General features: G+C 38.0%; 2 protein-coding genes and 1 long non-coding RNA gene across 22 annotated transcripts in view; 2 read left to right on the top strand and 1 right to left on the bottom strand.

Moving 5' to 3' along the window:
* Nucleotides 1-4,361, top strand: part of CHD9 (chromodomain helicase DNA binding protein 9) — a 244,413-nt gene extending 240,052 nt beyond the window's left edge. For all 19 annotated transcript variants that reach the window (XM_082366599.1, XM_082366596.1, XM_082366598.1 and 16 more), the window contains one exon: nt 892-4,361. In XM_082366599.1, the coding sequence (XP_082222725.1) occupies nt 892-1,770 (879 nt within the window). In that variant the 3' untranslated portion in view covers nt 1,771-4,361. The remainder of the gene's footprint in view (nt 1-891) is intronic.
* LOC309616281 lies at nt 3,932-19,795 on the bottom strand. Its single transcript, XR_014237410.1, has 2 exons — nt 12,327-19,795; nt 3,932-11,986 (listed from the first exon to the last, which is right to left on the bottom strand). It is a non-coding gene; the product is annotated as an uncharacterized lncRNA (long non-coding RNA).
* Nucleotides 19,796-20,172: 377 nt separating this feature from the next.
* Nucleotides 20,173-23,248, top strand: part of RBL2 (RB transcriptional corepressor like 2) — a 54,263-nt gene continuing 51,187 nt past the window's right edge. For both annotated transcript variants that reach the window (XM_082366613.1, XM_082366612.1), the window contains exons 1-2: nt 20,173-20,553; nt 22,893-23,023. In XM_082366613.1, the coding sequence (XP_082222739.1) occupies nt 20,308-20,553; nt 22,893-23,023 (377 nt within the window). In that variant the 5' untranslated portion in view covers nt 20,173-20,307. The remainder of the gene's footprint in view (nt 20,554-22,892; nt 23,024-23,248) is intronic.

The following is a 23,248-nucleotide window of genomic DNA, read 5'->3' as shown; positions in this document are numbered from 1 at the left end:
AATATAAAATATCTCAATAATATTCATAGATTATATATTGAGATGACAATGTTTTTGTTATGTTAAATAGACTATATTGCTAAAATTTGTGTCACGTATTTCTGTTTTACCTTTTATTGTGGCTACTAGAAAATTTTAAATTACATATGTGGCTTACATTATTTCTATTGGACAGTGCTGGTCTAGTGGTTCTAAACTCCTAAAACTTTTAGGAATTTTGGTTCATTTGTTTGTTTTTTACTTCTAGGAGTTTTGAGCCCGAGAAAATCATGGGAGAATTTCAAGAAAGTAGCATAGGTTGCCCTCCATTGCCCTGGACTTGGTGCTTCCCAGTCTGCAGGTGCTACTGCTGTTGTGAGCCAAGTGATTTTTTTCCCCCGGTTGATTATCTTTTTCGGCTTGGCTCTGTCTCCTTTACTCCCAAAGTGATAGTCAGGAAAGAGTCATATGAAGCATCTCATTTTAATCTTTACTTACTTCTTCTGTCCTTTTCTTATTGTTCTTCCAGATTAGAAGAGGGGCACTTCTTTAGTCTTCTAGAGCAATTGGTGATGTGAAAAATGTAAGGGCATGGCAGTAATAACCCTCATGAAAAAATTTCTTTGGACCTTCTGTTTTCCAGAACTATTCTACTAACTTATGCCGCACAGTATAAAAGAGGGCCAGAGACCTCTTTCTGCCCCCTTAAGATAAAATGAGAGGAAGAGCTGTTTCAAGCCACTGCTTATACTAAGATGAGATTGGGTTATCTCTCTCATAGTTGGTTATGTTATATCAATACAGAATAAGTTTATGAATGATTACCTATTTTTAATAGCTTATTTGTATCACAAACTAATAGCTATTGATTTTATTTGAAAATGGTTATTATTGATGGATTTTTTTTTTTAGGGATTTCTTCCAGAAAGTATGTATGAACGTATTCTCACTGGTCCCGTTGTGAGAGAGGAAGTAAGCAGGCGAGGGAGACGGCCTAAAAGTGGAATTGCAAAGGCCACTGCGGCAGCAGCAGCTGCCACTGCCACCAGTATTTCAGGCAATCCTTTATTAGCCAATGGATTACTTCCAGGTGTGGACCTCACAACTCTTCAGGCCTTACAACAAAACCTACAAAACTTGCAGTCACTGCAAGTAACCGCAGGGCTGATGGGAATGCCTGCTGGCCTTTCTTCTGGAGGAGAAGCTAAAAACGTGGCTGCCATGTTCCCCATGCTGCTGTCAGGAATGACTGGATTGCCAAATCTGTTGGGCATGGGAGGACTCCTGACAAAGCCTACAGAATCTGGAACAGAAGAAAAAAAGGGAAATGACTCTAAGGAGCTAGAAGGAAAAAAAGAAAGGACAGAGAGCCAAAATTCAGAGAATAGTGGTGAAAACTCTGTGTCAAGTTCTCCTTCAACATCCTCTACTGCTGCATTAAGTACAGCGGCAGCTGCCAACCCGTTAGCTCTTAACCCACTCTTGCTATCTAATATACTTTATCCAGGGATGCTTCTCACTCCAGGCCTTAATCTTCATATTCCAACTTTGTCCCAGTCCAATACTTTTGATGTACAGAAAAATAAAAACAGTGACTTAGGCTCGTCTAAGTCTGTAGAAGTAAAGGAAGAAGATTCCAGAGTTAGAGATCAGGAAGACAAAGGGGGAACTGAACCGAGTCCTCTCAATGAAAACAGCACAGATGAGGGTTCAGAGAAAGCCGATGCTTCATCTGGATCTGATAGTACACCATCGTCATCCGAGGATTCAGATTCTAGTAATGAAGACTGATTCCCAGACTGCACTTAAATTATGAACTGATTTTGGATTTTTTTTCTTTAATTATTAATTGTAAATACCCCAGTGTTGAGTGCATCAATAACTTACTGACTGAACATTTCAGTTATTTGTTTAGAAGTGCAAACTGCTTTCAGAGACGTTTTGCATGTAATATTTCTTAAGATTCATAAGTTTCTGAACTCGTATGTACTATCAAATACATAAAGGTGTAAAATTACAACAAAAGGCATTATAATTTTGTTGGGGGTTAATTTTATGAAAATTATGCTCAATAAGAGTTGTATATTTAATATATTTGCAGTGAACACAGAATACTTTATGCATATTACTGATTTAATTTGAATATAGTTTTACAGCCTCCTTGACACCTATAATTTACAGATCAAAACTCAGCAATAATTTGGGCAGCTAATGAATGTCATGAAAGCTGTAGAATCTACATCACCATCCATTGCTTTAATTACATGAAAATGCTCTAGTGTTGTGATGCACTGCTGATATTTCCAATTCAGGTACAAGTGTGTTTTAAAGAAGAAATAAGTTTCCCAATCAGCCAATTTAACTGGCTACCTGTTACCTCAGCTGAGTTAGTTTAGGAAGTTTACATTCGTTTCTAATTCTATACTTGTTTTCAGGGGTTTTTTAAACACATCCTATATATCATGTTAATCTGGCAAGAAATATGACTTGCTTTTTGCTGAGCTTAACTCTTAAAATCAGTAAAATTAAGTCATGAAATAATCCTGTGTCATGTAACTTTGGCACCCTCTAGACATATTTAGTTTCAGCCCTTCAAAGTTTGGCCTCCTATTAGAAATAATTGTCTCAGATGAGTAATGTCTGTTTCCAGGGTTCAGAAAAGGCAAACTCATGAAATGCCACTGAAAAGAACTTTCAACACAGCATACTTCATGTAAAAGAAATTGTTTGTTTGCTTTATTTGTGTAGATTTCTATTTGTGTTTTACGTCATGGAAATATTCCGGAATTAACAGATAATAGGGTAAAGTAATATGCAGATAATCTCAATTCATTTTGAGTTTCTAGGTATAAGCAGACTAAATGTTGCCCAGAATCAGTGTTGGGTTATCAGTTTATATTAAATATACTGAGTTGCCCATTTTGAAAATGCACTTTGAATAATCTCAAAAAAATATACGTTACTCCTATGAACCACAAAAAATGAAGCCCAAGGCTTCTGATCAATTTCTTAGAACCCTTTACCATGTAAAATTTGTCTGATGTTTGATTTGTGATACAATTTCTCCTGCTAAAGCTGCTATTATTCTGACAAGGTAGAGGTCCAGGTTCACCTTCATATACTTTTAAAACAATTAGAACTGAATTGGAAATAAAATATCATTTACATCCTAAGGAGAGATAAGTGTTGACGTTTTTCTGGTACTTAAATAAGTCAGTGATAAAGTTTGCGAGGGGAAAAGTACCCCACTTCTCTCCCAGAGAAAAAATAACTTTTGGTATGTTTTGATAGAACTCTATTGCTTTGTCATAAATTAAGCAATTATATTGGATTTTCCAAGACCTTTACCAGTAAATTATGTTTCTGTATGTAAAATAACTAACCCCTTATTAGAGAGACAGTGTTATATGTATTTACAAAATTATATAAGTTCCACTGGGATTGTATTGATTTTTGTATTTTCCCGAAATAGTACTTTGAATTGATAGTCCTTTATGCAATGTCTTAGCAATAGTCACTATAATGCCCTTCCAGGAGAAGTGGGTAGTAATTCTTCATCATGAAAATGATATATTACGTATTTAGTATCTTCCCTTTGCAGTACTGCACCTTTGTTTAACTAGAATACACCTATGAGATAGCCAAAGTTTTTCAAACACAGTTAACTTAGTTTGCCGGTAAGGTATTTCAGCACCATCCACATTTCCCTTCTCTCCCCCTAGTTATACCCACATGATCTTCATTCTTTTCTGTCTCCAATTTAAAATAAAGGGGAAAAAAGCCCTAGATCTTGTCACTAAAATCTAATTTATATTAAATTTATGAGATAAAGTATTTTCCTAATTATGATCAAATGAATTTGGTTAACATCTTAGTGATTCTCTTTCTATGTAATAAGGCAGTTGCAGTTTTCAAAGCATTAAGGCTAGTATTAACTTTAAACATTCTCTTGGGTTTCAAGACACTTCTATCTAGTACTGATTGGGGAAAAGTTGTCCAGCTATCAGCTTAAAAAAAACATGCAAACATGGTTGTGTAAAGTTAAGGGTTATAAGAAAAGAAATCAGTAGAATTACATAATACTAAAGTTGCAGTTGAAAGGATATCCAAGTATGTGTTGGTAGTTACTAAAAGAATTATAGCTGTTATTGCCTTGTATTTATAGCCCTTGTTTCAGGTTTCATGATTCAAGTCTTAGTCCAATTTTTCTTTTGGACATTTGCAATATTTACCAGTTGTGTTTTGTGTAGTCTGAATTTGCTTTCTGTAGTTGAGCAAACGTCTTAAAAAGTCATTTGTAATTTATTAAATTACTTTCTATGATGTTCTATAGAGCAAATGGAAGTTTAATTATTTTTTATTAAACATATTCTTTGACTACCCATGATGTCAGCCTCTGTACATGACAATGTTTTTTTATTTTTATAATTTATCTTATTCCAGTTATGAAAGAAACCATAGTCATAAATCTTTAAAAGGAAAGTGGAAGAATTTTTAAGAGACAGAAGTTGGCTATAATTATATCCACAATATTATTATTTCCTGAAATTTTCTTCCCCTGGACCTTTAAAAATCCAGAAAGACTCAGAGATATACCTAACCTCTTAAGTCCATTTTGAAGATCAGTAATTATTTTTTCCCTTGGCCTTAGAGTCTTTCCTAATTCATCACTATTGTTTGCAGTGTTTTTTTATAAATAAGAAAGAAATTTGTTTTTCCGCAAACCAAAGTAGAGCAGTGGAGTCTCATCACCCCTCATTTAACTTGAACACATTCAACTATACTGCCATGCTTTAGAAAACCTTTCTTTTTTGTAAAATATAGTAAACACAAGTCAACAGCTTCATCTGGTGCTCACCCAGAGGATCAGTAATATGTTCCAGTGCTGGAGGAAGAATTGGGTATGTTGGATGTTTTTGAGAGAAGATACACTATGTATAAAGTAATGTATTCTGTATATTTTGAGCTGTAGGAGGGGAAAAAGTGGTTTGGGGGGAGAGTAATTTTTGACTACAAGTAATGTTCACCTCATTCAATAAATTTAGAACTTAATCTCTACATAGATGCAGCTTCAGTACAGTAAGCTATTTATTTTAAAATGCAGAAAAACAAAAAAATATTTAAATCATCCATAAACCCACCCTGAAATACTGTTCATGTAGCTATCCAATCTTTTTATGTGTATGTTATATACATGTAGTGGGTTGAATAGTGTCCTCCAAAAATTCATGTCAACCCAGAACCTCAGAATGTGGCCTTAATTGGAAATAGGATCTTGGCAGATAAAACTAGTTAAGATGCAGTCATACTAGATTAGGGTGGGCCCTAAATCCAATGACTGTTGTCCTTATAAGAAGAGGAGAGGACATAAGAAACACAAGGAATAGGGCCACGAGGCAATAACCAGAGATTGGTGCTGTGCAGCTACAAGCCAAGGAACACCAAGGATTACCAGCAACCACCAGAAGCTAGGAGAGAAGCATGAACAGATTCTCCTCCAGAGCCTCCAGAAGGAACCAACCTTGCCAACACCTTGATTTTGGACTTCTGGCCTGAACTGTGGTAGAATAAATTTCAGCTGTTATAAGCCATCCAGTTTGTGGTAATTTCTTACGGTAGCTTTAGGAAACATACATTTTCATATTAAATCAGTACTATATGGGACAGAATATTGGCTGTTTTGCCTTTAATATACTGGCCTCTATGTCAGTAAGTATCCTGCAGTGTGATTTTTAATATATATATTGCTCATACAGGTGTAATTTATTTAACCAGGAACCTAAAAATGGACATTTGAGTTTATATATGCATTTTTTTGCATCCATCCCTAATGATTTCCTTAACCCCTAGAAGTGAAAATACTTCTGTTTTTAAGGCTTTTGATTTGTGTTGCCAGTGCCAATGACATTAGTAACAATTTATACTACCATTAGCAGCATACATTTTGTGCATGCTCATTTACCCCAAATTCTTACCAATACTGTGTATTGCATTTGAAATCATCTTTGCCTTTACTAACAGGCAAAAATAACATCTTTTTAAAAAACTGAAGTATAGTTGATATACAATATTATGTATGTTATAGGTGTGCAATATTGTGATTCACAATTTTTAAAGGTTATACTCCACTTATAGTTATTATAAAATATTGGCTATATTCCCCATGTTGTACAATATATCCTTGTAGCATACTTCATACACGGTAGTTTGTACCTCTTAATCCCCTCCCCCTATATTGCCCCTCCCCCTTTCCCTTACCCCATGGTAACCACTAGTTCTCTATAGTTTTGAGTCTGCATTTTTGTTAAATTCACTAGTTCATTCTATTTTTTAGATTTCACATATGAGTGGTATCATACAGTATTTGTCTGACTTATTTCACTTAGCATAATACCCTCCAAGGCCATCTGCATTGCTGCAAATGGCAAAATTCCATTCTTTTTTATGGCTGAGTAGTATTCCAGTGTGTGTGTGTGTGTGTGTGTGTGTATGTATCTCCACATCTTAACATCTTAATGAATTTTTAAGTCATTCTTCCTTTTTCTTAGTAAAAAATAAGACAGGATGTTATAGAAAATCATGGGGAAGAAGAGAGGAGGAGAAGCACAAAGTAAACAAAAAACCCATAATGTTGAATACTCTCAGACATAATTGTTAACCTTTGGGTCGTTTTTTTTTTTTTGCATATACATATTATGTATTTTTTTAATAAAGGTGAAGTTAAACTGTACATACCATTTTGTAACCTTTTTTTCATTTACTATATCATAATAATCTTCCCATACCATTAAAGAATCTTTCACATTTTTTTTTATACAGCAGGTTCTTATTAGTCATCAGTTTTATACACATCAGTGTATACATGTCAATTCCAATCGCCCAATTCATCACACCACCATCCTCACCCCCACCCCCGCAGCTTTCCCCCCTTGGTGTCCATAAGTTTGTTCTCTACATCTGTGTCTCAGCTTCTGCCCTGCAAACCACTTAATCAGTACCATTTTTCTAGATTCCACATACATGCGTTAATATACGATATTTGTTTTTCTCTTTCTGACTTACTTCACTCTGTATGACAGTCTCTAAATCCATCCACGTTTCAATAAATGACCCAATTTCGTTCCTTTTTATGGCTGAGTAATATTCCATTGTATATGTGTACCACAACTTCTTTATCCATTCTTCTGTCGATGGGCATTTAGGTTGCTTCCATGACCTGGCTATTGTAAATAGTGCTGCAATGAACATTGGGGTGCATGTGTCTTTTTGAATTATGGTTTTCTCTGGGTATACGCCCAGGAGTGGGATTGCTGGATCATATGGTAATTCTATTTCTAGTTTTTTAAGGAACCTCCATACTGTTCTCCATAGTGGCTGTATCAATTTACATTCCCACCAACAGTGCAATAGGTTCCCTTTTCTCCACACCCTCTCCAGCATTTGCTGTTTGTAGATTTTCTGATGATGCCCATTCTGACTGGTGTGAGGTGATACTTCATTGTAGTTTTGATTTGCATTTCTCTAATAATTAGTGATGTTGAACAGCTTTTCATGTGCTTCTTGGCCATTTGTATGTCTCCTTTGGAGAAATGTCTATTTAGGTCTTCTGCCCATTTTTGGATTGGGTTGTTTGTTTCTTTAATATTGAGCTGCATGAGCTGTTTATATATTTTGGAGATTAATCCTTTGTCCGTTACTTTGTTTGCAAATATTTTCTCCCATTCTGAGGCTTGTCTTTTCATCTTGTTTATGGTTTCCTTTGCTGTGCAAAAGCTTTGAAGTTTCATTAGGTCCCATTTGTTTATTTTTGTTTTGATTTCCATTACTCTAGGAGGTGGATCAAAAAAGATCTTGCTGTGATTTATGTCAAAGAGTGTTCTTCCTATGTTTTCCTCTAAGACATTTATAGTGTCCGGTCTTATATTTAGGTCTCGAATCCATTTTGAGTTTATTTTTGTGGATGGTGTTAGGGAGTGTTGTAATTTCATTCTTTTACAGGTAGCTGTCCAGTTTTCCCAGCACCACTTATCGAAGAGACTGTCTTTTCTCCATTGTATATCCTTGCCTCCTTTGTCATAGATTAGTTGGCCATAGGTGTGTGGGTTAATCTCTGGGCTTTCTATCTTGTTCCATTGATCTATGTTTCTGTTTTTGTGTCAGTACCATATTGTCTTGATTACTGTAGCTTTGTAGTATAATCTGAAGTCAGGGAGTATGATTCCTCCAGCTCCGTTTTTTTCCCTCAAGACTGCTTTGGCTATTCGGGGTCTTTTGTGTCTCCATACAAATTTTAAGATTTTTTGTTCTAGTTCTGTAAAAAATGCCATTGGTAATTTGATAGGGATTGCACTGAATCTGTAGATTGCTTTGGATAGTATAGTCATTTTCACAATATTGATTCTTCCAATCCAAGAACATGGTGTATCCCTCCATGTGTTGGTATCATCTTTAATTTCTTTCATCAGTGTCTTATAGTTTTCTGCATACAGATCTTTTGTCTCCCTAGGTAGGTTTATTCCTAGATATTTTATTCTTTTTGTTGCAATGGTAAATGGGAGTGTTTCCTTAATTTCTCTTTCAGATTTTTCATCATTAGTGTACAGGAATGCAAGAGATTTCTGTGCACTAATTTTGCATCCTGCAACTTTACCAAATTCATTGATTAGCTCTAGTAGTTTTCTGGTGGCATCTTTAGGATTCTCTATGTATAGTATCATGTCATCTGCAAACAGTGACAGTTTTACTTCTTCTTTTCCAATTTGTATTCCTTTTATTTCTTTTTCTTCTCTGAGTGCTGTGTCTAGGACTTCCAGAACTATGTTGAATAATAGTGTCGAGAGTGGACATCCTTGCCTTGTTCCTGATCTTAGAGGAAATGCTTTCAGTTTTTCACCATTGAGAATGATGTTTGCTGTGGGTTTGTCATATATGGCCTTTATTGTGTTGAGGTAGGTTCCCTCTATGCCCACTTTCTGGAGAGTTTTTATCATAAATGGGTGTTGAATTTTGTCAAAAGCTTTTTCTGCATCTACTGAGATGGTCATATGGTTTTTATTCTTCAATTTGTTAATATGGTGTATCATGTTGATTGATTTGTGAAAAATCCTTGCCTCCCTGGGATAAATCCCACTTGATCATGGTGTGTGATCCTTTTAATGTGTTGTTGGATTCTGTTTGCTAGTATTTTGTTGAGGATTTTTGCATCTATATTCATCAGTGATACTGGTCTGTAATTTTCTTTTTTTGTAGTATCTTTGTCTGGTTTTGGTATCAGGGTGATGGTGGCCTCATAGAATGAGTTTGGGAGTGTTTCTTCCTCTGCAATTTTTTGGAAGAGTTTGAGAAGGATGGGTGTTAGCTCTTCTCTAAATGTTTGATAGAATTCACCTGTGAAGCCATCTGGTCCTGGACTTTTGTTTATTGGAAGATTTTTAATCACATTTTCAATTTCATTACTTGTGATTGGTATGTTCATATTTTCTATTTCTTCCTGGTTCAGTCTTGGAAGGTTATACCTTTCTAAGAATTTGTCCATTTCTTTCAGGTTGTCCATTTTATTGGCATAGAGTTGCTTGTAGTAGTCTCTTAGGATGCTTTGTATTTCTGCGGTGTCTGTTGTAACTTCTCCTTTTTCATTTCTAATTTTATTGATTTGAGTCCTCTCCCTCTTTTTCTTGATGAGTCTGGCTAAGGTTTATCAATTTTGTTTATCTTCTCAAAGAAACAGCTTTTAGTTTTATTGATCTTTGCTATTGTTTTCTTTGTTTCTATTTCATTTATTTCTGCTCTGATCTTTATGATTTCTTTCCTTCTGCTAACTTTGGGTTTTGTTTGTTCTTCTTTCTCTAGTTCCTTTAGGTGTAAGGTTAGATTTTTTATTTGAGATTTTTCTTGTTTCTTGAGGTAGGCTTGTATAGCTATAAACTTCCCTCTTAGAACTGCTTTTGCTGCATCCCAGAGGTTTTGGATCGTCGTGTTTTCATTGTCATTTGTCTCTAGGTATTTTTTGATTTCCTCTTTGATTTCTTCAGTGATCTCTTGGTTATTTAGTAATGTATTGTTTAGCCTCCATGTGTTTGTGTTTTTTACGTATTTTTCCCTGTAATTCATTTCTAATCTCATAGCATTGTGGTCAGAAAAGATGCTGGATATGATTTCAATTTTCTTAAATTTACTGAGGCTTGATTTGTGACCCAAGATGTGATCTATCCTGGAGAATGTTCTGTGTGCACTTGAGAAGAAAGTGTAATGTCCTGTTTTTGGATGGAATGTCCTATAAATATCAATTAAATCTATCTGGTCTATTGTGTCATTTAAAGCTTCTGTTTCCTTATTTATTTTCATTTTGGATGATCTGTCCATTGGTGTAAGTGAGGTGTTAAAGTCCCCCACTATTATTGTGTTACTGTCGATTTCCTGTTTTATAGCTGTTAGCAGTTGCCTTATGTATTGAGGTGCTCCTATATTGGGTGCATATATATTTATAATTGTTATATCTTCTTCTTGGATTGATCCGTTGATCATTATGTAGTGTCCTTCCTTGTCTCTTGTAACATTCTTTATTTTAAAGTCTATTTTATCAGATATGAGTATTGCTACTCCAGCTTTCTTTTGATTTTCGTTTGCATGGAATATCTTTTTCCATCCCCTCACTTTCAGTCTGTATGTGTCCCTAGGTGTGAAGTGGGTCTCTTTTAGACAGCATATATATGGGTCTTGATTTTGTATCCATTCAGCAAGCCTGTGTCTTTTGGTTGGAACATTTAATCCATTCACATTTAAGGTAATTATTGATATGTATGTGCTTATGACCATTTTCTTAATTGTTTTGGGTTTGTTTTTGTAGGTCTTTTTCTTCTCTTGTGTTTCCCACTTAGAGAAGTTCCTTTAGCATTTGTTGTAGAGCTGGTTTGGTGGTGCTGAATTCTCTTAGCTTTTGCTTGTCTGTAAAGCTTTTGATTTCTCCATCGAATCTGAATGAGATCCTTGCCAGGTAGAGTAATCTTGGTTGTCGGTTCTTCCATTTCATCACTTTAAGTATATCATGCCACTCCCTTCTGACTTGTAGAGTTTCTGCTGAGAAATCAGCTGTTAATCTTTTGGGAGTTCCCTTGTATGTTATTTGTCGTTTTTCCCTTGCTGCTTTCAATAATTTTTCTTTGTCTTTAATTTTTGCCAGTTTGATTACTATGTGTCTCGGGGTGTTTCTCCTTGGGTTTATCCTGTATGGGACTCGCTGTGTTTCCTCGACTTGGGTGGCTATTTCCTTTCCCATGTTAGGGAAGTTTCCGACTATCATCTCTTCAAATATTTTCTCGGGTCCTTTCTCTCTCTCTTCTCCTTCTGGGACCCCTATAATGCGAATGTTGTTGCGTTAATGTTGTCCCAGAGTTTTCTTAGGCTGTCTTCATTTCTTTTCATTCTTTTTTCTTTATTCTGTTCCGCAGCAGTGAATTCCACCATTCTGTCTTCCAGGTCACTTATCCGTTCTTCTGCCTCAGTTATTCTGCTATTGATTCCTTCTAGTGTAGTTTTCATTTCAGTTATTGTATTGTTTATCTCTGTTTGTTCTTGATTTCTTTAATTCTTCTAGGTCTTTGTTAAACATTTCTTGCATCTTCTCGATCTTTGCCTCCATTCTTTTTCCGAGGTCCTGGATCATCTTCACTATCATTATTCTGAATTCTTTTTCTGGAAGGTTGCCTATCTCCACTTCATTTAGTTGTTTTTCTGGGGTTTTATCTTGTTCCTTCATCTGGTACATAGCCCTCTGCCTTTTCATCTTGTCTATCTTTCTGTGAATGTGGTTTTTGATCCACAAAAGGCTGCAGGATTGTAGTTCTTCTTGCTTCTGCTCTCTGCCCTCTCTTTCACATTTTTAAGGGGTTTCTCATTCCACATTTATATATATGTAGATGCATCATAATTTATTTAATACCCAATTATTGAGCATTTAGATATTTTTCAGTTTGGGGCTATTTAAACAGTAATGTGTTTGTAGTCAAATCTTTGCATACACTAATGATTTTTTTTTAAATTTATTTATTTATTATTTTTTTGGCTGCATTGGGTCTTTGTTGCTGCGTGCAGGCTTTCACTAGTTGCAGTGAGCGGGGGCTACTCTTCGTTGCGGTGCACGGGCTTCTCATTGCAGTGGCTTCTCTTGTTGCGGAGCACGGGCTCTAGGTGTGTAGACCTCAGTAGTTGTGGCTCGCGGGCTCTAGAGCGCAAGCTCGGTAGTTGTGGCGCACGGGCTTAGTTGCTCCATGGCATGTGGGATCTTCCCTGACCAGGGCTTGAACCCGTGTCCCCTGAATTGGCAAGCGGATTCTTAACCACTGCGCCACCAGGGAAGTCCCTAATGATTTTTTTCATTAGAATAAATACCTAGGCATGAAATAATAATGTTCAAATTTTAAGACCAGTTTGATTGTTATCATTTTGTACTCCAACAGTAGAGTATAAAACTACTTTCTTCTCTATGTCTCCTTAGCAGTACTGGGCATTATAACTTTTTTAAAGTCTCTGTCAATTTGATAGATAAAAAATAGACTCTTGCTTTAGTTTATTTTGGTAACATATAGTATAAAGTAGGAATCTTAATTTGAATTTTTCCAAAGAGTTATGCAATGTCCCAGCATCATGTAGTATATAATCTCTCCACTGATTTGACATGCCTGCTTGGTCATAATCTAAGTAATTCATACATGTATATGTATATGTGAATTATTTAGGTATATATGACTTAGATCGTATCTATCATAGATACACATGATATGTCAGTGATATATCATGTAAGGAGTAACCATAAGAAAAGTGGAGTAGCTATGCTAATAAAAGAGTAATAGACTTTAGAACAAACCAAAAAAAAAAAAGTGTTACTAGAAATAAAGGAGAACATTTAACAATGATTAAAGGGTCAATCTATCAGGAAAATATAACAATTATAGACATATGTGCATCTAACAACAGGGCCACAAAATACATGAAGCAAAACCTAACAAAATTGAAAGGAAAAATATACAATTTAACAATAATATTTGGAGACTAATAGCTCACTTTCAATAATGAATAGAGCAAGCAGGCCAAAGGTCAACAAGAAAACAGATTTGAACAACACTATAAATCAACTAGACCTAAGAAACATCTATTGGACACCACCCAACAATAGCAGAATGCACATTCTTAAAGCACACAAGAACCATTCTGCAGGATAGACCACATGGTAGGTCATAAAACAAGTCTCAAATTTAAAAAGATTCAATCATACAAAGTATGTTCTGCAACCACAAAGGAATGAAATTAGAAATCAGTAACAAAGCTAGGAAATTTACAAATATGTGAAAATTAAACAACATACTCATAAATAAGTAGTCAAAGAAGAAATCTCAAAAGAAGTTAAAAAATATTTTGAGATTAATAGAAACAAACAAGTAATATACCAAAACATATGAGATATAACCAAAGCAGTGCACAGAGGGAAATGTATAGCTGTAAATATCTACATTAAGAAAAGAAAATCACAAATTAACCTAACTTTGCACTTTAAGAAACTAGGAAAAGCTCAAACTAAACCCAAAGCAAGAAGTAAGGAAATAAATATTAGAGTGTAATTACTGAAATAGAAAATAGAGAAAATTAATTAAACCAAAAGGCAATTCTTTAAAAAGATCAACAAAATTGACAAACCTTTAGCTAGACTGATCAACAAAAAAAGAGAAGACTCAAATTTCTAGAACCAGGGAATTCACTGGTGGTCCAGTGTTTGGAATTCTGTGCTTGCACTGCCGAGGGCCTGGGTTCAATCCCTGACTGGGGAATTGAGATCCTGCAAGCTGTGTAGTGCAGCCAAAAAAAAAAAAATTACTAGAATCAAAAGGGAACATCATTACTATCAATATTACAAAAATAAAAATTATTATAAGGGAATATTATGAATAATTGTATGCCAATAAATTAGATTACCTAGATGAAGTGGACAAATTTCAAGAAAGACACAAACTAGTGATACTGAATCAAGAAGAAATAGAGGGACTTCCCTGGTGGTGCAGTGGTTAAGAATCTGCCTGCCAATGCAGGGGACACGGGTTTGAGCCCTGGTCTGGGAAGATCCCACATGCCGCGGAGCAATGAAGCCCATGCACCACAACTACTGAGCCTGTGCTCTAGAGCCCATGAGCCACAACTACTGAGCCCGTGCGCCTAGAGCCTGCGCACTGCAATGAAGAGTAGCCCCCACTCACCACAACTAGAGAAAGCCTGCATGCAGCAACAAAGACTGAACACAGTCAAAAATAAATTAATTAAATAAATTTAAAATAAAAAAGAAAGTAAGTTAGTGGTTGCCTAGGGCTGGAGGCGTTAGACTGCTCATGGGAATGGGGTTTCTTCATGGGATGATGAAAGTGCTCTAAACAGATTTTGGTTTGTTGCATAACTGTGAATATACTGAAAACAACTGAACTGTATACTTTAAATGGGTGAATTGTATGGTATATGGATTGTATCTCAATAAAGTTGCTTTTTAAAACTGACAGAAAGTAAAATGTACAAACTCAATGTAAAATCTTTAAATTTTTAACCTTAATAAGTACCCACTTTGTCCCTCTACTGGAGCTCCTACTGACATGTGGAAACCTCTGCCCCCTCCACCTACCCCTTTTGCTGATCCATGAGGCTCAAACTAGCTAGCAGCTCCTGCTACTAAGAGCACTCCCTGGGGACCAAGGGGAAAAGCAAGAGTTCTGGAACCTCTTCTCCTCTTCTGCACATTTACTCCCAAGGTGATCTCATCCAGTCTTTTTTTAATTATTTTTTTCCTTTTTAAAAAATTTTTTATTGAAATATAGTTGATTTACAATGTTGTGTTAGTTTCAGGTGTACAGCAAAGTGATTTAGTTATATAAGTTTCGTATATAAGTTCTTTTTCAGATACTTTTCCCTTATAGGTTATTACAAGATATTGAGTACAGTTCCCTGTGCTATACAGTAGGTCCTTACTATCTATTTTATATGTAGTAGTGTGTATATGTTAATGCCAAACTCATAATTTATCCCTCCCTCCCCCTTCCCCTTTGGTAACCATAAATTTGTTTTCTATGTCTGTGGATCTATTTCTGTTTTGTGTATAAGTTCGTTTGTATCATCTTTTATTTTTAGATTCCACATGTAAGCAATATCATATGATATTTGTCTTTCTCTGTCTAACTTACTTCACTTAGTATGATAATCTCTACGTCCATCCATGTTGCTGCAAATGGCATTATTGCATTCTTTTTTAGGGCTGAGTAACATTCCATTGTATGTACATACCACATCTTCTTTATCCGTTCATCTGTCAATGGACATTTCGGTTGCTTCCATATCTTGGCTATTGTAGATAGTGCTGCAATGAACATTGGGGTGCAGGTATCTTTTGGAAATGTGGTTTTCTTATGGAGAGCAATCTGCTTTACCTAAAGTCCACCAATTTAAATGTAAATCTCATTCATAAACACCCTCACAGAATCATCCTAAATAGTGTTTGACCAAATATCTAGGCACAGTGGCCCAGCCACGATAACACATAAACTTAACCATCACAGCTTCTATGTTAAGGAGAAATGTGGTAAAAGGAAAGACAGAAGCAGGAAGGCCGGATGGAAGGACACTGCAAGGATGCTGGTAAGAGAAGATGGAAGCTTGGATCAGAGGACTGGCAATGGAGGAGCTGAGAGGTGGATGGATTTTGAGTAAGTGAAGACTGAGCTGGTGGATTGGATGGAGAAGGTGAGAGAAAGAGCAATCAAGGATGACTCCAAAGTTTTTTGGCCTAGTCAACTGGAAGAATGATGTTGCCTTTTCCTGAGGGGGGAAAAATGGAGACCATGGGGTTAGGGGATGGGCTTCGATGACCTGAGGATGGAAGAGCAAGGGTTCAGTGGGCACAGGGGGCAGCAGAGAGGACACAGCCCCTGCTCCTGGCCTTGAAGCCTGGGAGATATGAGGAAATGCTGGGAGTTCCAGAGCGCACAAGGATTTGGTGGTCATGAAGGAGAAGGATATTTCATCCTGGCCAAAGTAACTCAAGAGAGAAATGACTGGGGGGGTTTGTATTTTTTTTCTCTTTTTTAATTGAAGTATAGTTGATTTACAATGTTGTGTTAGTTTCATGTGTACAACAAAGTGATTCAGTTTTTTATACATATATATATATATATATATATATATATATATATGTTCTTTTTCAGATTCTTTTCCCTTACAGATTATTACAAAATATTTAGTATAGTTCCCTGTGCTATGCAAGGGTTTGCATTTTTTTAATGAAAACTGAGGAAATCAGTCTGATCAGCCTGGTCAATTTCATCTTAGGAGCACTGGGCCTCACAGAATTCAGTGGTGGCCTTGAAGTCAAACTAGGTGTTTAGTTAAATGAATATTAATTGAACTACTGTTAAGTGATAAACACTGTTCTAGGTTTTGGAGACAGAGTGTCACTGTTCTCCTTACCCTAAAACCTTAAGTGGCATCCAATCACCTTTAGCATCAAGTCCAAAATCTTAACCAGAGCTTTGACCTCATCTCTATCCATACCTCCTGTTCCTCTTGCTTTTTACACTTCAACCACATTCATATTCCTACAACTCCCTGAACCACCCATGCTTTTTCCCAATTCAAGGTCTTTGAAAAAGCTTTTTCCTCTACCTGAAATGAACCCTTTCCTTCTTGTAGTTATGACTTTTAGATTTCTCCTCAGGGAAATGAAGGGGAAGAAGGGAAAGCCTTTGTCCACCTCCAACCACCCAGGCACTCCTGCCCCTGTGCCTGGGGAAGGTCTTCTGGGATGCAATCCTATAATTCCCTGACTTTCTTTTTTTTGTAATATATTCACACTTGATAATTACTTGTTCTAGATCTGTTTTTCCCATGAGATCATAAGCTCTTGAGGGCAGAGACCATGCATATACCATTCACTACTATATTTTCAGTGTTTGGCAAAGTACTTGATACATAGTAGGCACTCACTAAACATTTGCTGAATATTTGAGTGGATGGATGGCAGGATCTCTGGCTAAATGAATGAATGAATAAATGAGTGAAAGAATAATCAGACCCCAAAACCAAACCTCTGGAATAACCGAGATTGAATTCTCTTTTTTTAAAATTCTTTTTAAAATTAAGATAAAATTGATATACAACATTGTATTAGTTTTAGGTGTACAACTTAGTGATTTAATATATGTGTGTGTGTGTGTATATATATATATATATACACATATATGATTATCACAAGTTTAGTTAACATCTATAACCACACATGGGTACAAATTTTTTGTGTGTGTGACATGAAATTTTAAGATTTATTCTCTTGGCAACTTTCAAATACACAATATGGTATAGTTAACTATAGTCACCATGTTGTGCATTATATCCCCATAACTTATCTATTTTATAACTGGATGTTTGTACCTTTTGTCCACCCATTTTTTTCACCCATTTCACCTACCCACTGTTGCCCACATCTGGCAACGACCAATCTGTTCTCTGTATCTAGGAGTTTGGTTTTGGTATTATTTTTTTTTTAGATTTCACATATCAGTGATATCATACAGTATTTGTCTTTCTTTGTTAATCTCCATCATCAAAAGTGCCTCTTTTTTCTTTTTTTTTTTAAGGAATGTTAATGTCAATTATTAAGTAATTTTAGCTTGTCAAAGTTAAAAAATTTAATCTATTGGTGAGACTGGTGGAGGCATAAAAAATTACCAAGAAAAAATTCAATTATTAAGTGATTTTTTTTCTTTCATGATAATTGATAGATACATGTCTTACACTTAACAGGTGTTTAATTATTTATTGCTGCATAACAAACCATCCTAAAACTTTGTGACTTGAAACAATAATAATTATTGCTTTTGCCCACAGATCTGCAGTTGGGGCAGGGATCAGCGGGAAGGTTCATCTCTGCTCCATACAGCATTAGCTGGGACAGCTTGACTGGGAGCTGGAGGATCTGCTTGTAAACGGGCTCATTCAACATGGCTGGCGCTGAGGGCCAGGGGTCTCAGGTCCTATGTGCATGGTGAGAACAGCAGAACTCTAGTCCAAACCCCTGCACTAAGAGATGCCATAACTCTAGCATGGCTTCTAGCAGCATAAGGCTGTGTCCTAGGGTGACTCCAGCCCCTATTATTGATAAAATGCCTGCCTGAGAAACCTCAGTGCTGCCAGAATTTAAAGATTGTTCTTGCCAACACCTGAGGAAAGGCCTCAGCCTTCCCTTTCCTATAGCATTTACTAAATAGGGCTTACAGTTGTGATACCTTCCTCTGTCCTTTTGAGATGTACAGTTGTCCCTGGTATCTGTGGGGATTGGTTCCAGGAGCCCTGCAGATACCAATAACTGCTGACGCCCAAGTCTCTTATATAAAATGTCATAGTATTTCCATATAAGCTATGCACATCCTCTTGTAAACTTGAAATCATCTCTAGATTACTTATAATACCTAATAAAATGTAAGTGGGATGTAAATGTAAATGCTAAGTAAATAGTTGCCAGGGTGCGTGACAAATTCAAGCTTTGCTTTTTGGAACTTCCTGGAATTGTTGTGTGTTTTTTGTTTGTTTGTTTGTTTTGTTTTGTTTTTGTTTTTGTTTTTAAAGGGAAAGTCTTGTTTTCAGTGGGGTGTTTTTTCTTTTCTTTTTCTTTAATTAAATTTACTTATTTATTTTTGGCTGTGCTGGGTCTTTGTTGGGGCACGCAGACTTTCTCTCTAGTTGCGGTGTGCAGGCTTCTCATTGTGGTGGCTTCTCTTGTTGCGGAGCACAGGCTCTAGGCACGTGGGCTTCAGTAGTTGTGGCCCATGGGCTCAGTAGTTGTGGCACGTGGGCTCAGTAGTTGTGGCTTGTGGGCTCTAGAGCACAGGCTCAGTAGTTGTGGAGCACGGGCTTAGTTGCTCCACGGTAGGTGGGATCTTTCCAGACCAGGGCCCGAACCCATGTCCCCTCATTGGCAGGCGGATTCTTAACCACTGCGCCACCAGGGAAATCCCTGTTTTTGTTTTTCTTAATATTTTTGATCCACAGTTGGTTGAACCTGTGGATGCACAACCTGCGTATACTGCGGACCAACTGTATATCCTACAAATCAGGAGTGTCTTTCTCAATGACCTGAAAGCCATTCCTTTGAAATGTAATCATCAGGAAGTATAGAGTCTCTGACTCCCAGTCTCTGTGGGAGGATACAATCCTAACTTCAACAAATTGATAACTAGCAGGCCCACTTGGCCTAATCACATATATAGTCACCAACCCTCTGTAACTTTTTGCTTGAGCTCTGCTCCCTCCCCATCTCTACTCTTTCCTTTTCCCTTTAAATCCCCAATTATCTCTGCACAAATCAGAACGGAGTCCAGCACTTTCCCCTACTGTCAGGACTGACTGCATAAAATGTTTTCATATCTTTCACTGATGTCTAGCTTTGTTTATCTTTGACAATAGGCTTCTCTAAGTGACCTGGGCTTCCTCACAGTATGGTGGCTGGGTTCAAAGGGTCAATGAAGAGAGAAAGTGACCCCATAGCAAACCAGAAATGCCTTAGGGCTCCTCGTGCATGAAAACGTTTTATACCATACCCCTTTAAGAAATCAAAGAGGACTGGAAACAAAGTGATTCATATAGGTTTGAAAAGAGAAAGCAAAATGAAAATAAAAATAAAGGAAATGTAAATTTAAGCCAATTGCGTGACTGAGAGTAGGACAAATATGTCACTTATAGTGAATGTAAATTCACCCTATGGGGAAAAAAAGAATTACTACTTTAAAAAAAAATCCAATAATTATTTGAAAGTCGCAAATAAAATTAAAACATAGGAAAGAACTAGAATTAGGAATGACGCCGAAATTTGAATTTAGGCAGATAGGCCCTTACTGTTATCTTTATTTTTTAGATAAGGACACGCAGGTGATGAGTGTTATTTCTGGGGACACTTTGGACACTAAACCTTCACATGTCAACGTTTCTTGGGTGTTTTCTCTTCAGTACAGCCCTGCTGAATGGTCTCCCGGTGAGGAGGTACTTGAAACGTAGAGAAGTCGCATTTCCGCCCGAGGGAGACGACGCGAGATGATTTTTCTAAATATGATTTTTGATCCCCGTGGGCCTCCAGCCTGGACTACATTTCCCATCAACCCGTGCTCGGAACTACGGGCACCGATGTGTGGGCCAGCGCCGTTGGCCGCGGCGCAGTCGGCAAGTTGTCGGCCGACTGGCGGGCGCTTCGCGGTTTGAATGGCTGGGGGCCCAGGCCCTCGGCTCACCTGAGGCCCCGCCGCCCAGGTGTGCGCTATGCCGTCGGGAGGCAACCAATCGCCGCCGCCGCTCCCCCCTCCCCTTCCGGCTGCGGCGGTCTCGGATGATGAGGAGGAGGGGGACGATGCCGAGGCGGAGGATGCAGCGCAGCCGGCCCGGTCGCCGGCCCCTCAGACCCAACAGCGGTTCGACGAGCTGTGCAGCCGCCTGAACATGGACGAGGCGGCGCGGGCCGAGGCCTGGGACAGCTACCGGAGCATGAGCGAGAGCTACACGCTGGAGGTGCGCCCGGGGGGAGGAGAGCAGCGGCTTTCCGGGCCTAGTGGTCCCGCCCCGCCTCGGGGAATGGGGCCCCTTGTCTCCCCGGCTCGGGCGCCCTGCGGTGGGGGGGGGAGGGGGGACTCCTCCGCCCCGGCCGGCCCCGGCTCTCTGGGTCCCCAGCCTGGAGCGGGGAGGGAATCCTCTTTGCGCACCTTCGTCCTGGAAACCTGGCTTTTGAAAAGCTCTGTAGTGGCCCTGAAAGTGAACCCTGTCTCGCTGCTCTTCCCTCTCCGGTTCCGAAGCGGGAACAGCCCTTGCTCTAAAGTAGCACCGTGAGGCTGAGGTCGTGCTGCAGTCCGATTACAAAAACACAAGCACCTTGTTGGCAGGATGAACAGATGCAGTTGTCAAGACCATACCCAGAAGCGGGTGGGGTAGGGCGGAGGCTTGCCTGGGTTAGCGCTGAAATTAACCCGATGTTAGCGCCTGCGTATCCGGGCTTCTCCTTCAGTTCCTTTTGAACTGTACCAAATTGCCTTTGTCCAGGCCATTGCCTCCGTTTGAGTAAAGGCGTTACGTTTCGGGCTGTGTTTATGTATGTGTGAACAAAGACGAATCTTCCCCCTGCGCAAATGAAACGGGCTTTCTTCCCGCCTGGATAAAGACACGAATTTGTCTCTAGGAAGTAAGGACCGCGACGACTTTGAGGACCTATTGGTCACCCCAGACATTGCCCAGGACTCTTATAGTCGCTGCGATCTAGGCATGTTTTGTCCCTTTCTTCCGACGGGGCTTGCAGCTGAGAAAAATGGCTATTCTAGCCAGTGAGGCTCAACCCTGTAGGCACCTCCCCTTTATGGGCCAATGGGAAGTGACACGGAAGTCTGCATTGTTTATCCGCTGTTTGCCTGTGTGAGTGGTATTTAAACTGCAGGCCGTACGATTTTAAGTTGTTGAATAGTTTGTGGAAAGAGTAGGTAGGGCAAATAGACTCAGAATGGGAAGGCCTAACCGAGGTGTTATTTAACAGTAAGAGGGTGTTTTTGCCTGTGTGGCACTCACGAAGGTTTTTTTTATTCTTGCGTTAATAGAATTTTAATTCAGTTCCTTCTTCCCATTTTTACATCTACGGGGGGCGGGGAGGGGGGGAAGCTAGTAATATACTGGCTTTGGAACCTGACAGACCTAGGTGACTTTGGGCAATTTACTTAACCATTGCAAACTCAGTTTTGTGGTATGTTACTTTGAGATATTTGTACCTACCTTACAAGGCTGTTCTGATGGTTAAATAAGGTAACGTGGAGTTTCTGGAGCACGAAGCACCGTATCGATAGTGCTCTGGAGTTTACAAAGCTCTTTCACATGCTTTGGTGATCTGGCTCAGTAGGCCATGTTCTTGTTTCTTTCCTAGTGGTTCCTGTAGGCAGACAAAGAGAAGGACTCTTTTTTGGTGATGGGCATAAGTGCCTCCAAATAAGCTCTTATTTTACCCTCAGGATAACCCTGTAAATTAGATAGAAAAAGCATTATTTCAACTCACAGTGGTTAAGCTGTGTGAAGCCCAGGGTTATATAAGCCAGTGACAAATAATAGATGGTTAGTAAATTATTTTTAAAAATATGTGTTTGATTTCTCAGTTTTTTAAAGACTTCAATCTCAGATTCTTAGCTCAGTTTACCCAATAAGTGAATGAATATTCATTCATTTCCCAAATATTTTTTGATCACCTGTTCATGGCCAGACACTGTTACATAGGTGCTGGGGATAGAGCAAGGCACAAAACATAAAATCCCTGCCCTTGTGGAACTAGTAGTCAGGTATGCTGTAAGATAATGTCGGGTGTCAGTCTCATGGAAGTGTGTACCCTGGAAGATAAAGCTCATATGATATTTAATATAGGATAGTGGTTATAGAATTTTATCTTTTGATTTCTTGTATTTTCTGTGCTTTATACTTGTAATTCTCAATTCTCACGGTCCTCAGGTAAGAAAATTGAGCCTCCACAATTGTTAAGTAATTTGCCCAAGGTGATCTACTCCCATGTTGGGACTTCCACGGTGTATGTCCTGAGAGAGAGCACCAGGTGGAATCTGTATTGCCTTTTATGATCTTGAAAGTTACATAGCATCACTTTCACCTGTGGTACTGGTTGAGACAGTTCAAAGTGAGAGAACACAGACTTCAACCTCTCCGTGGAAGAATGTCAGTGTCACATTGTAAGAAGAGCGTTTGGGACAGGGACATCATTGAAAATGCAATTTTCCACAAACATATAAATAACACTTTCAATTTAAACGAGTTTTTCATACTGAAATATATATAGTTCATTAGCTAAAAATCAATTTTCTTTTATTTTACAGGGAAATGATCTTCATTGGTTAGCATGTGCCTTATATGTGGCTTGCAGAAAATCTGTGCCAACTGTAAGCAAAGGGACAGTTGAAGGAAACTATGTATCTTTAACTAGAATCCTGAGATGTTCAGAGCAGAGGTAACTATGTCAGAGTTTGTAGAGTGTGACTAATATAAAAGCATAGTGACAGTAGGAATTCTCTTTATCATTTTCCAAGCATTTGTACCTATGGAGTGCTAAATTTAGAAGTTAAGTCATGGTTTTTCTTTACCACATCTAAGTTAGTGTCCATTATATTTTATTTCTTTGGTGAAAAATAATTAAATTTTAACGTTATTTGGCACCTTTATGAAGCGTTTACTA

This window comes from Balaenoptera borealis (assembly GCF_965194805.1).
Source record: "Balaenoptera borealis genome assembly, chromosome: 19".
NCBI lineage: Eukaryota > Metazoa > Chordata > Mammalia > Artiodactyla > Balaenopteridae > Balaenoptera > Balaenoptera borealis.
The sequence above is the reverse complement of the archived record's forward strand: the minus strand, read 5'-3'. Positions and strand labels throughout refer to the sequence as shown.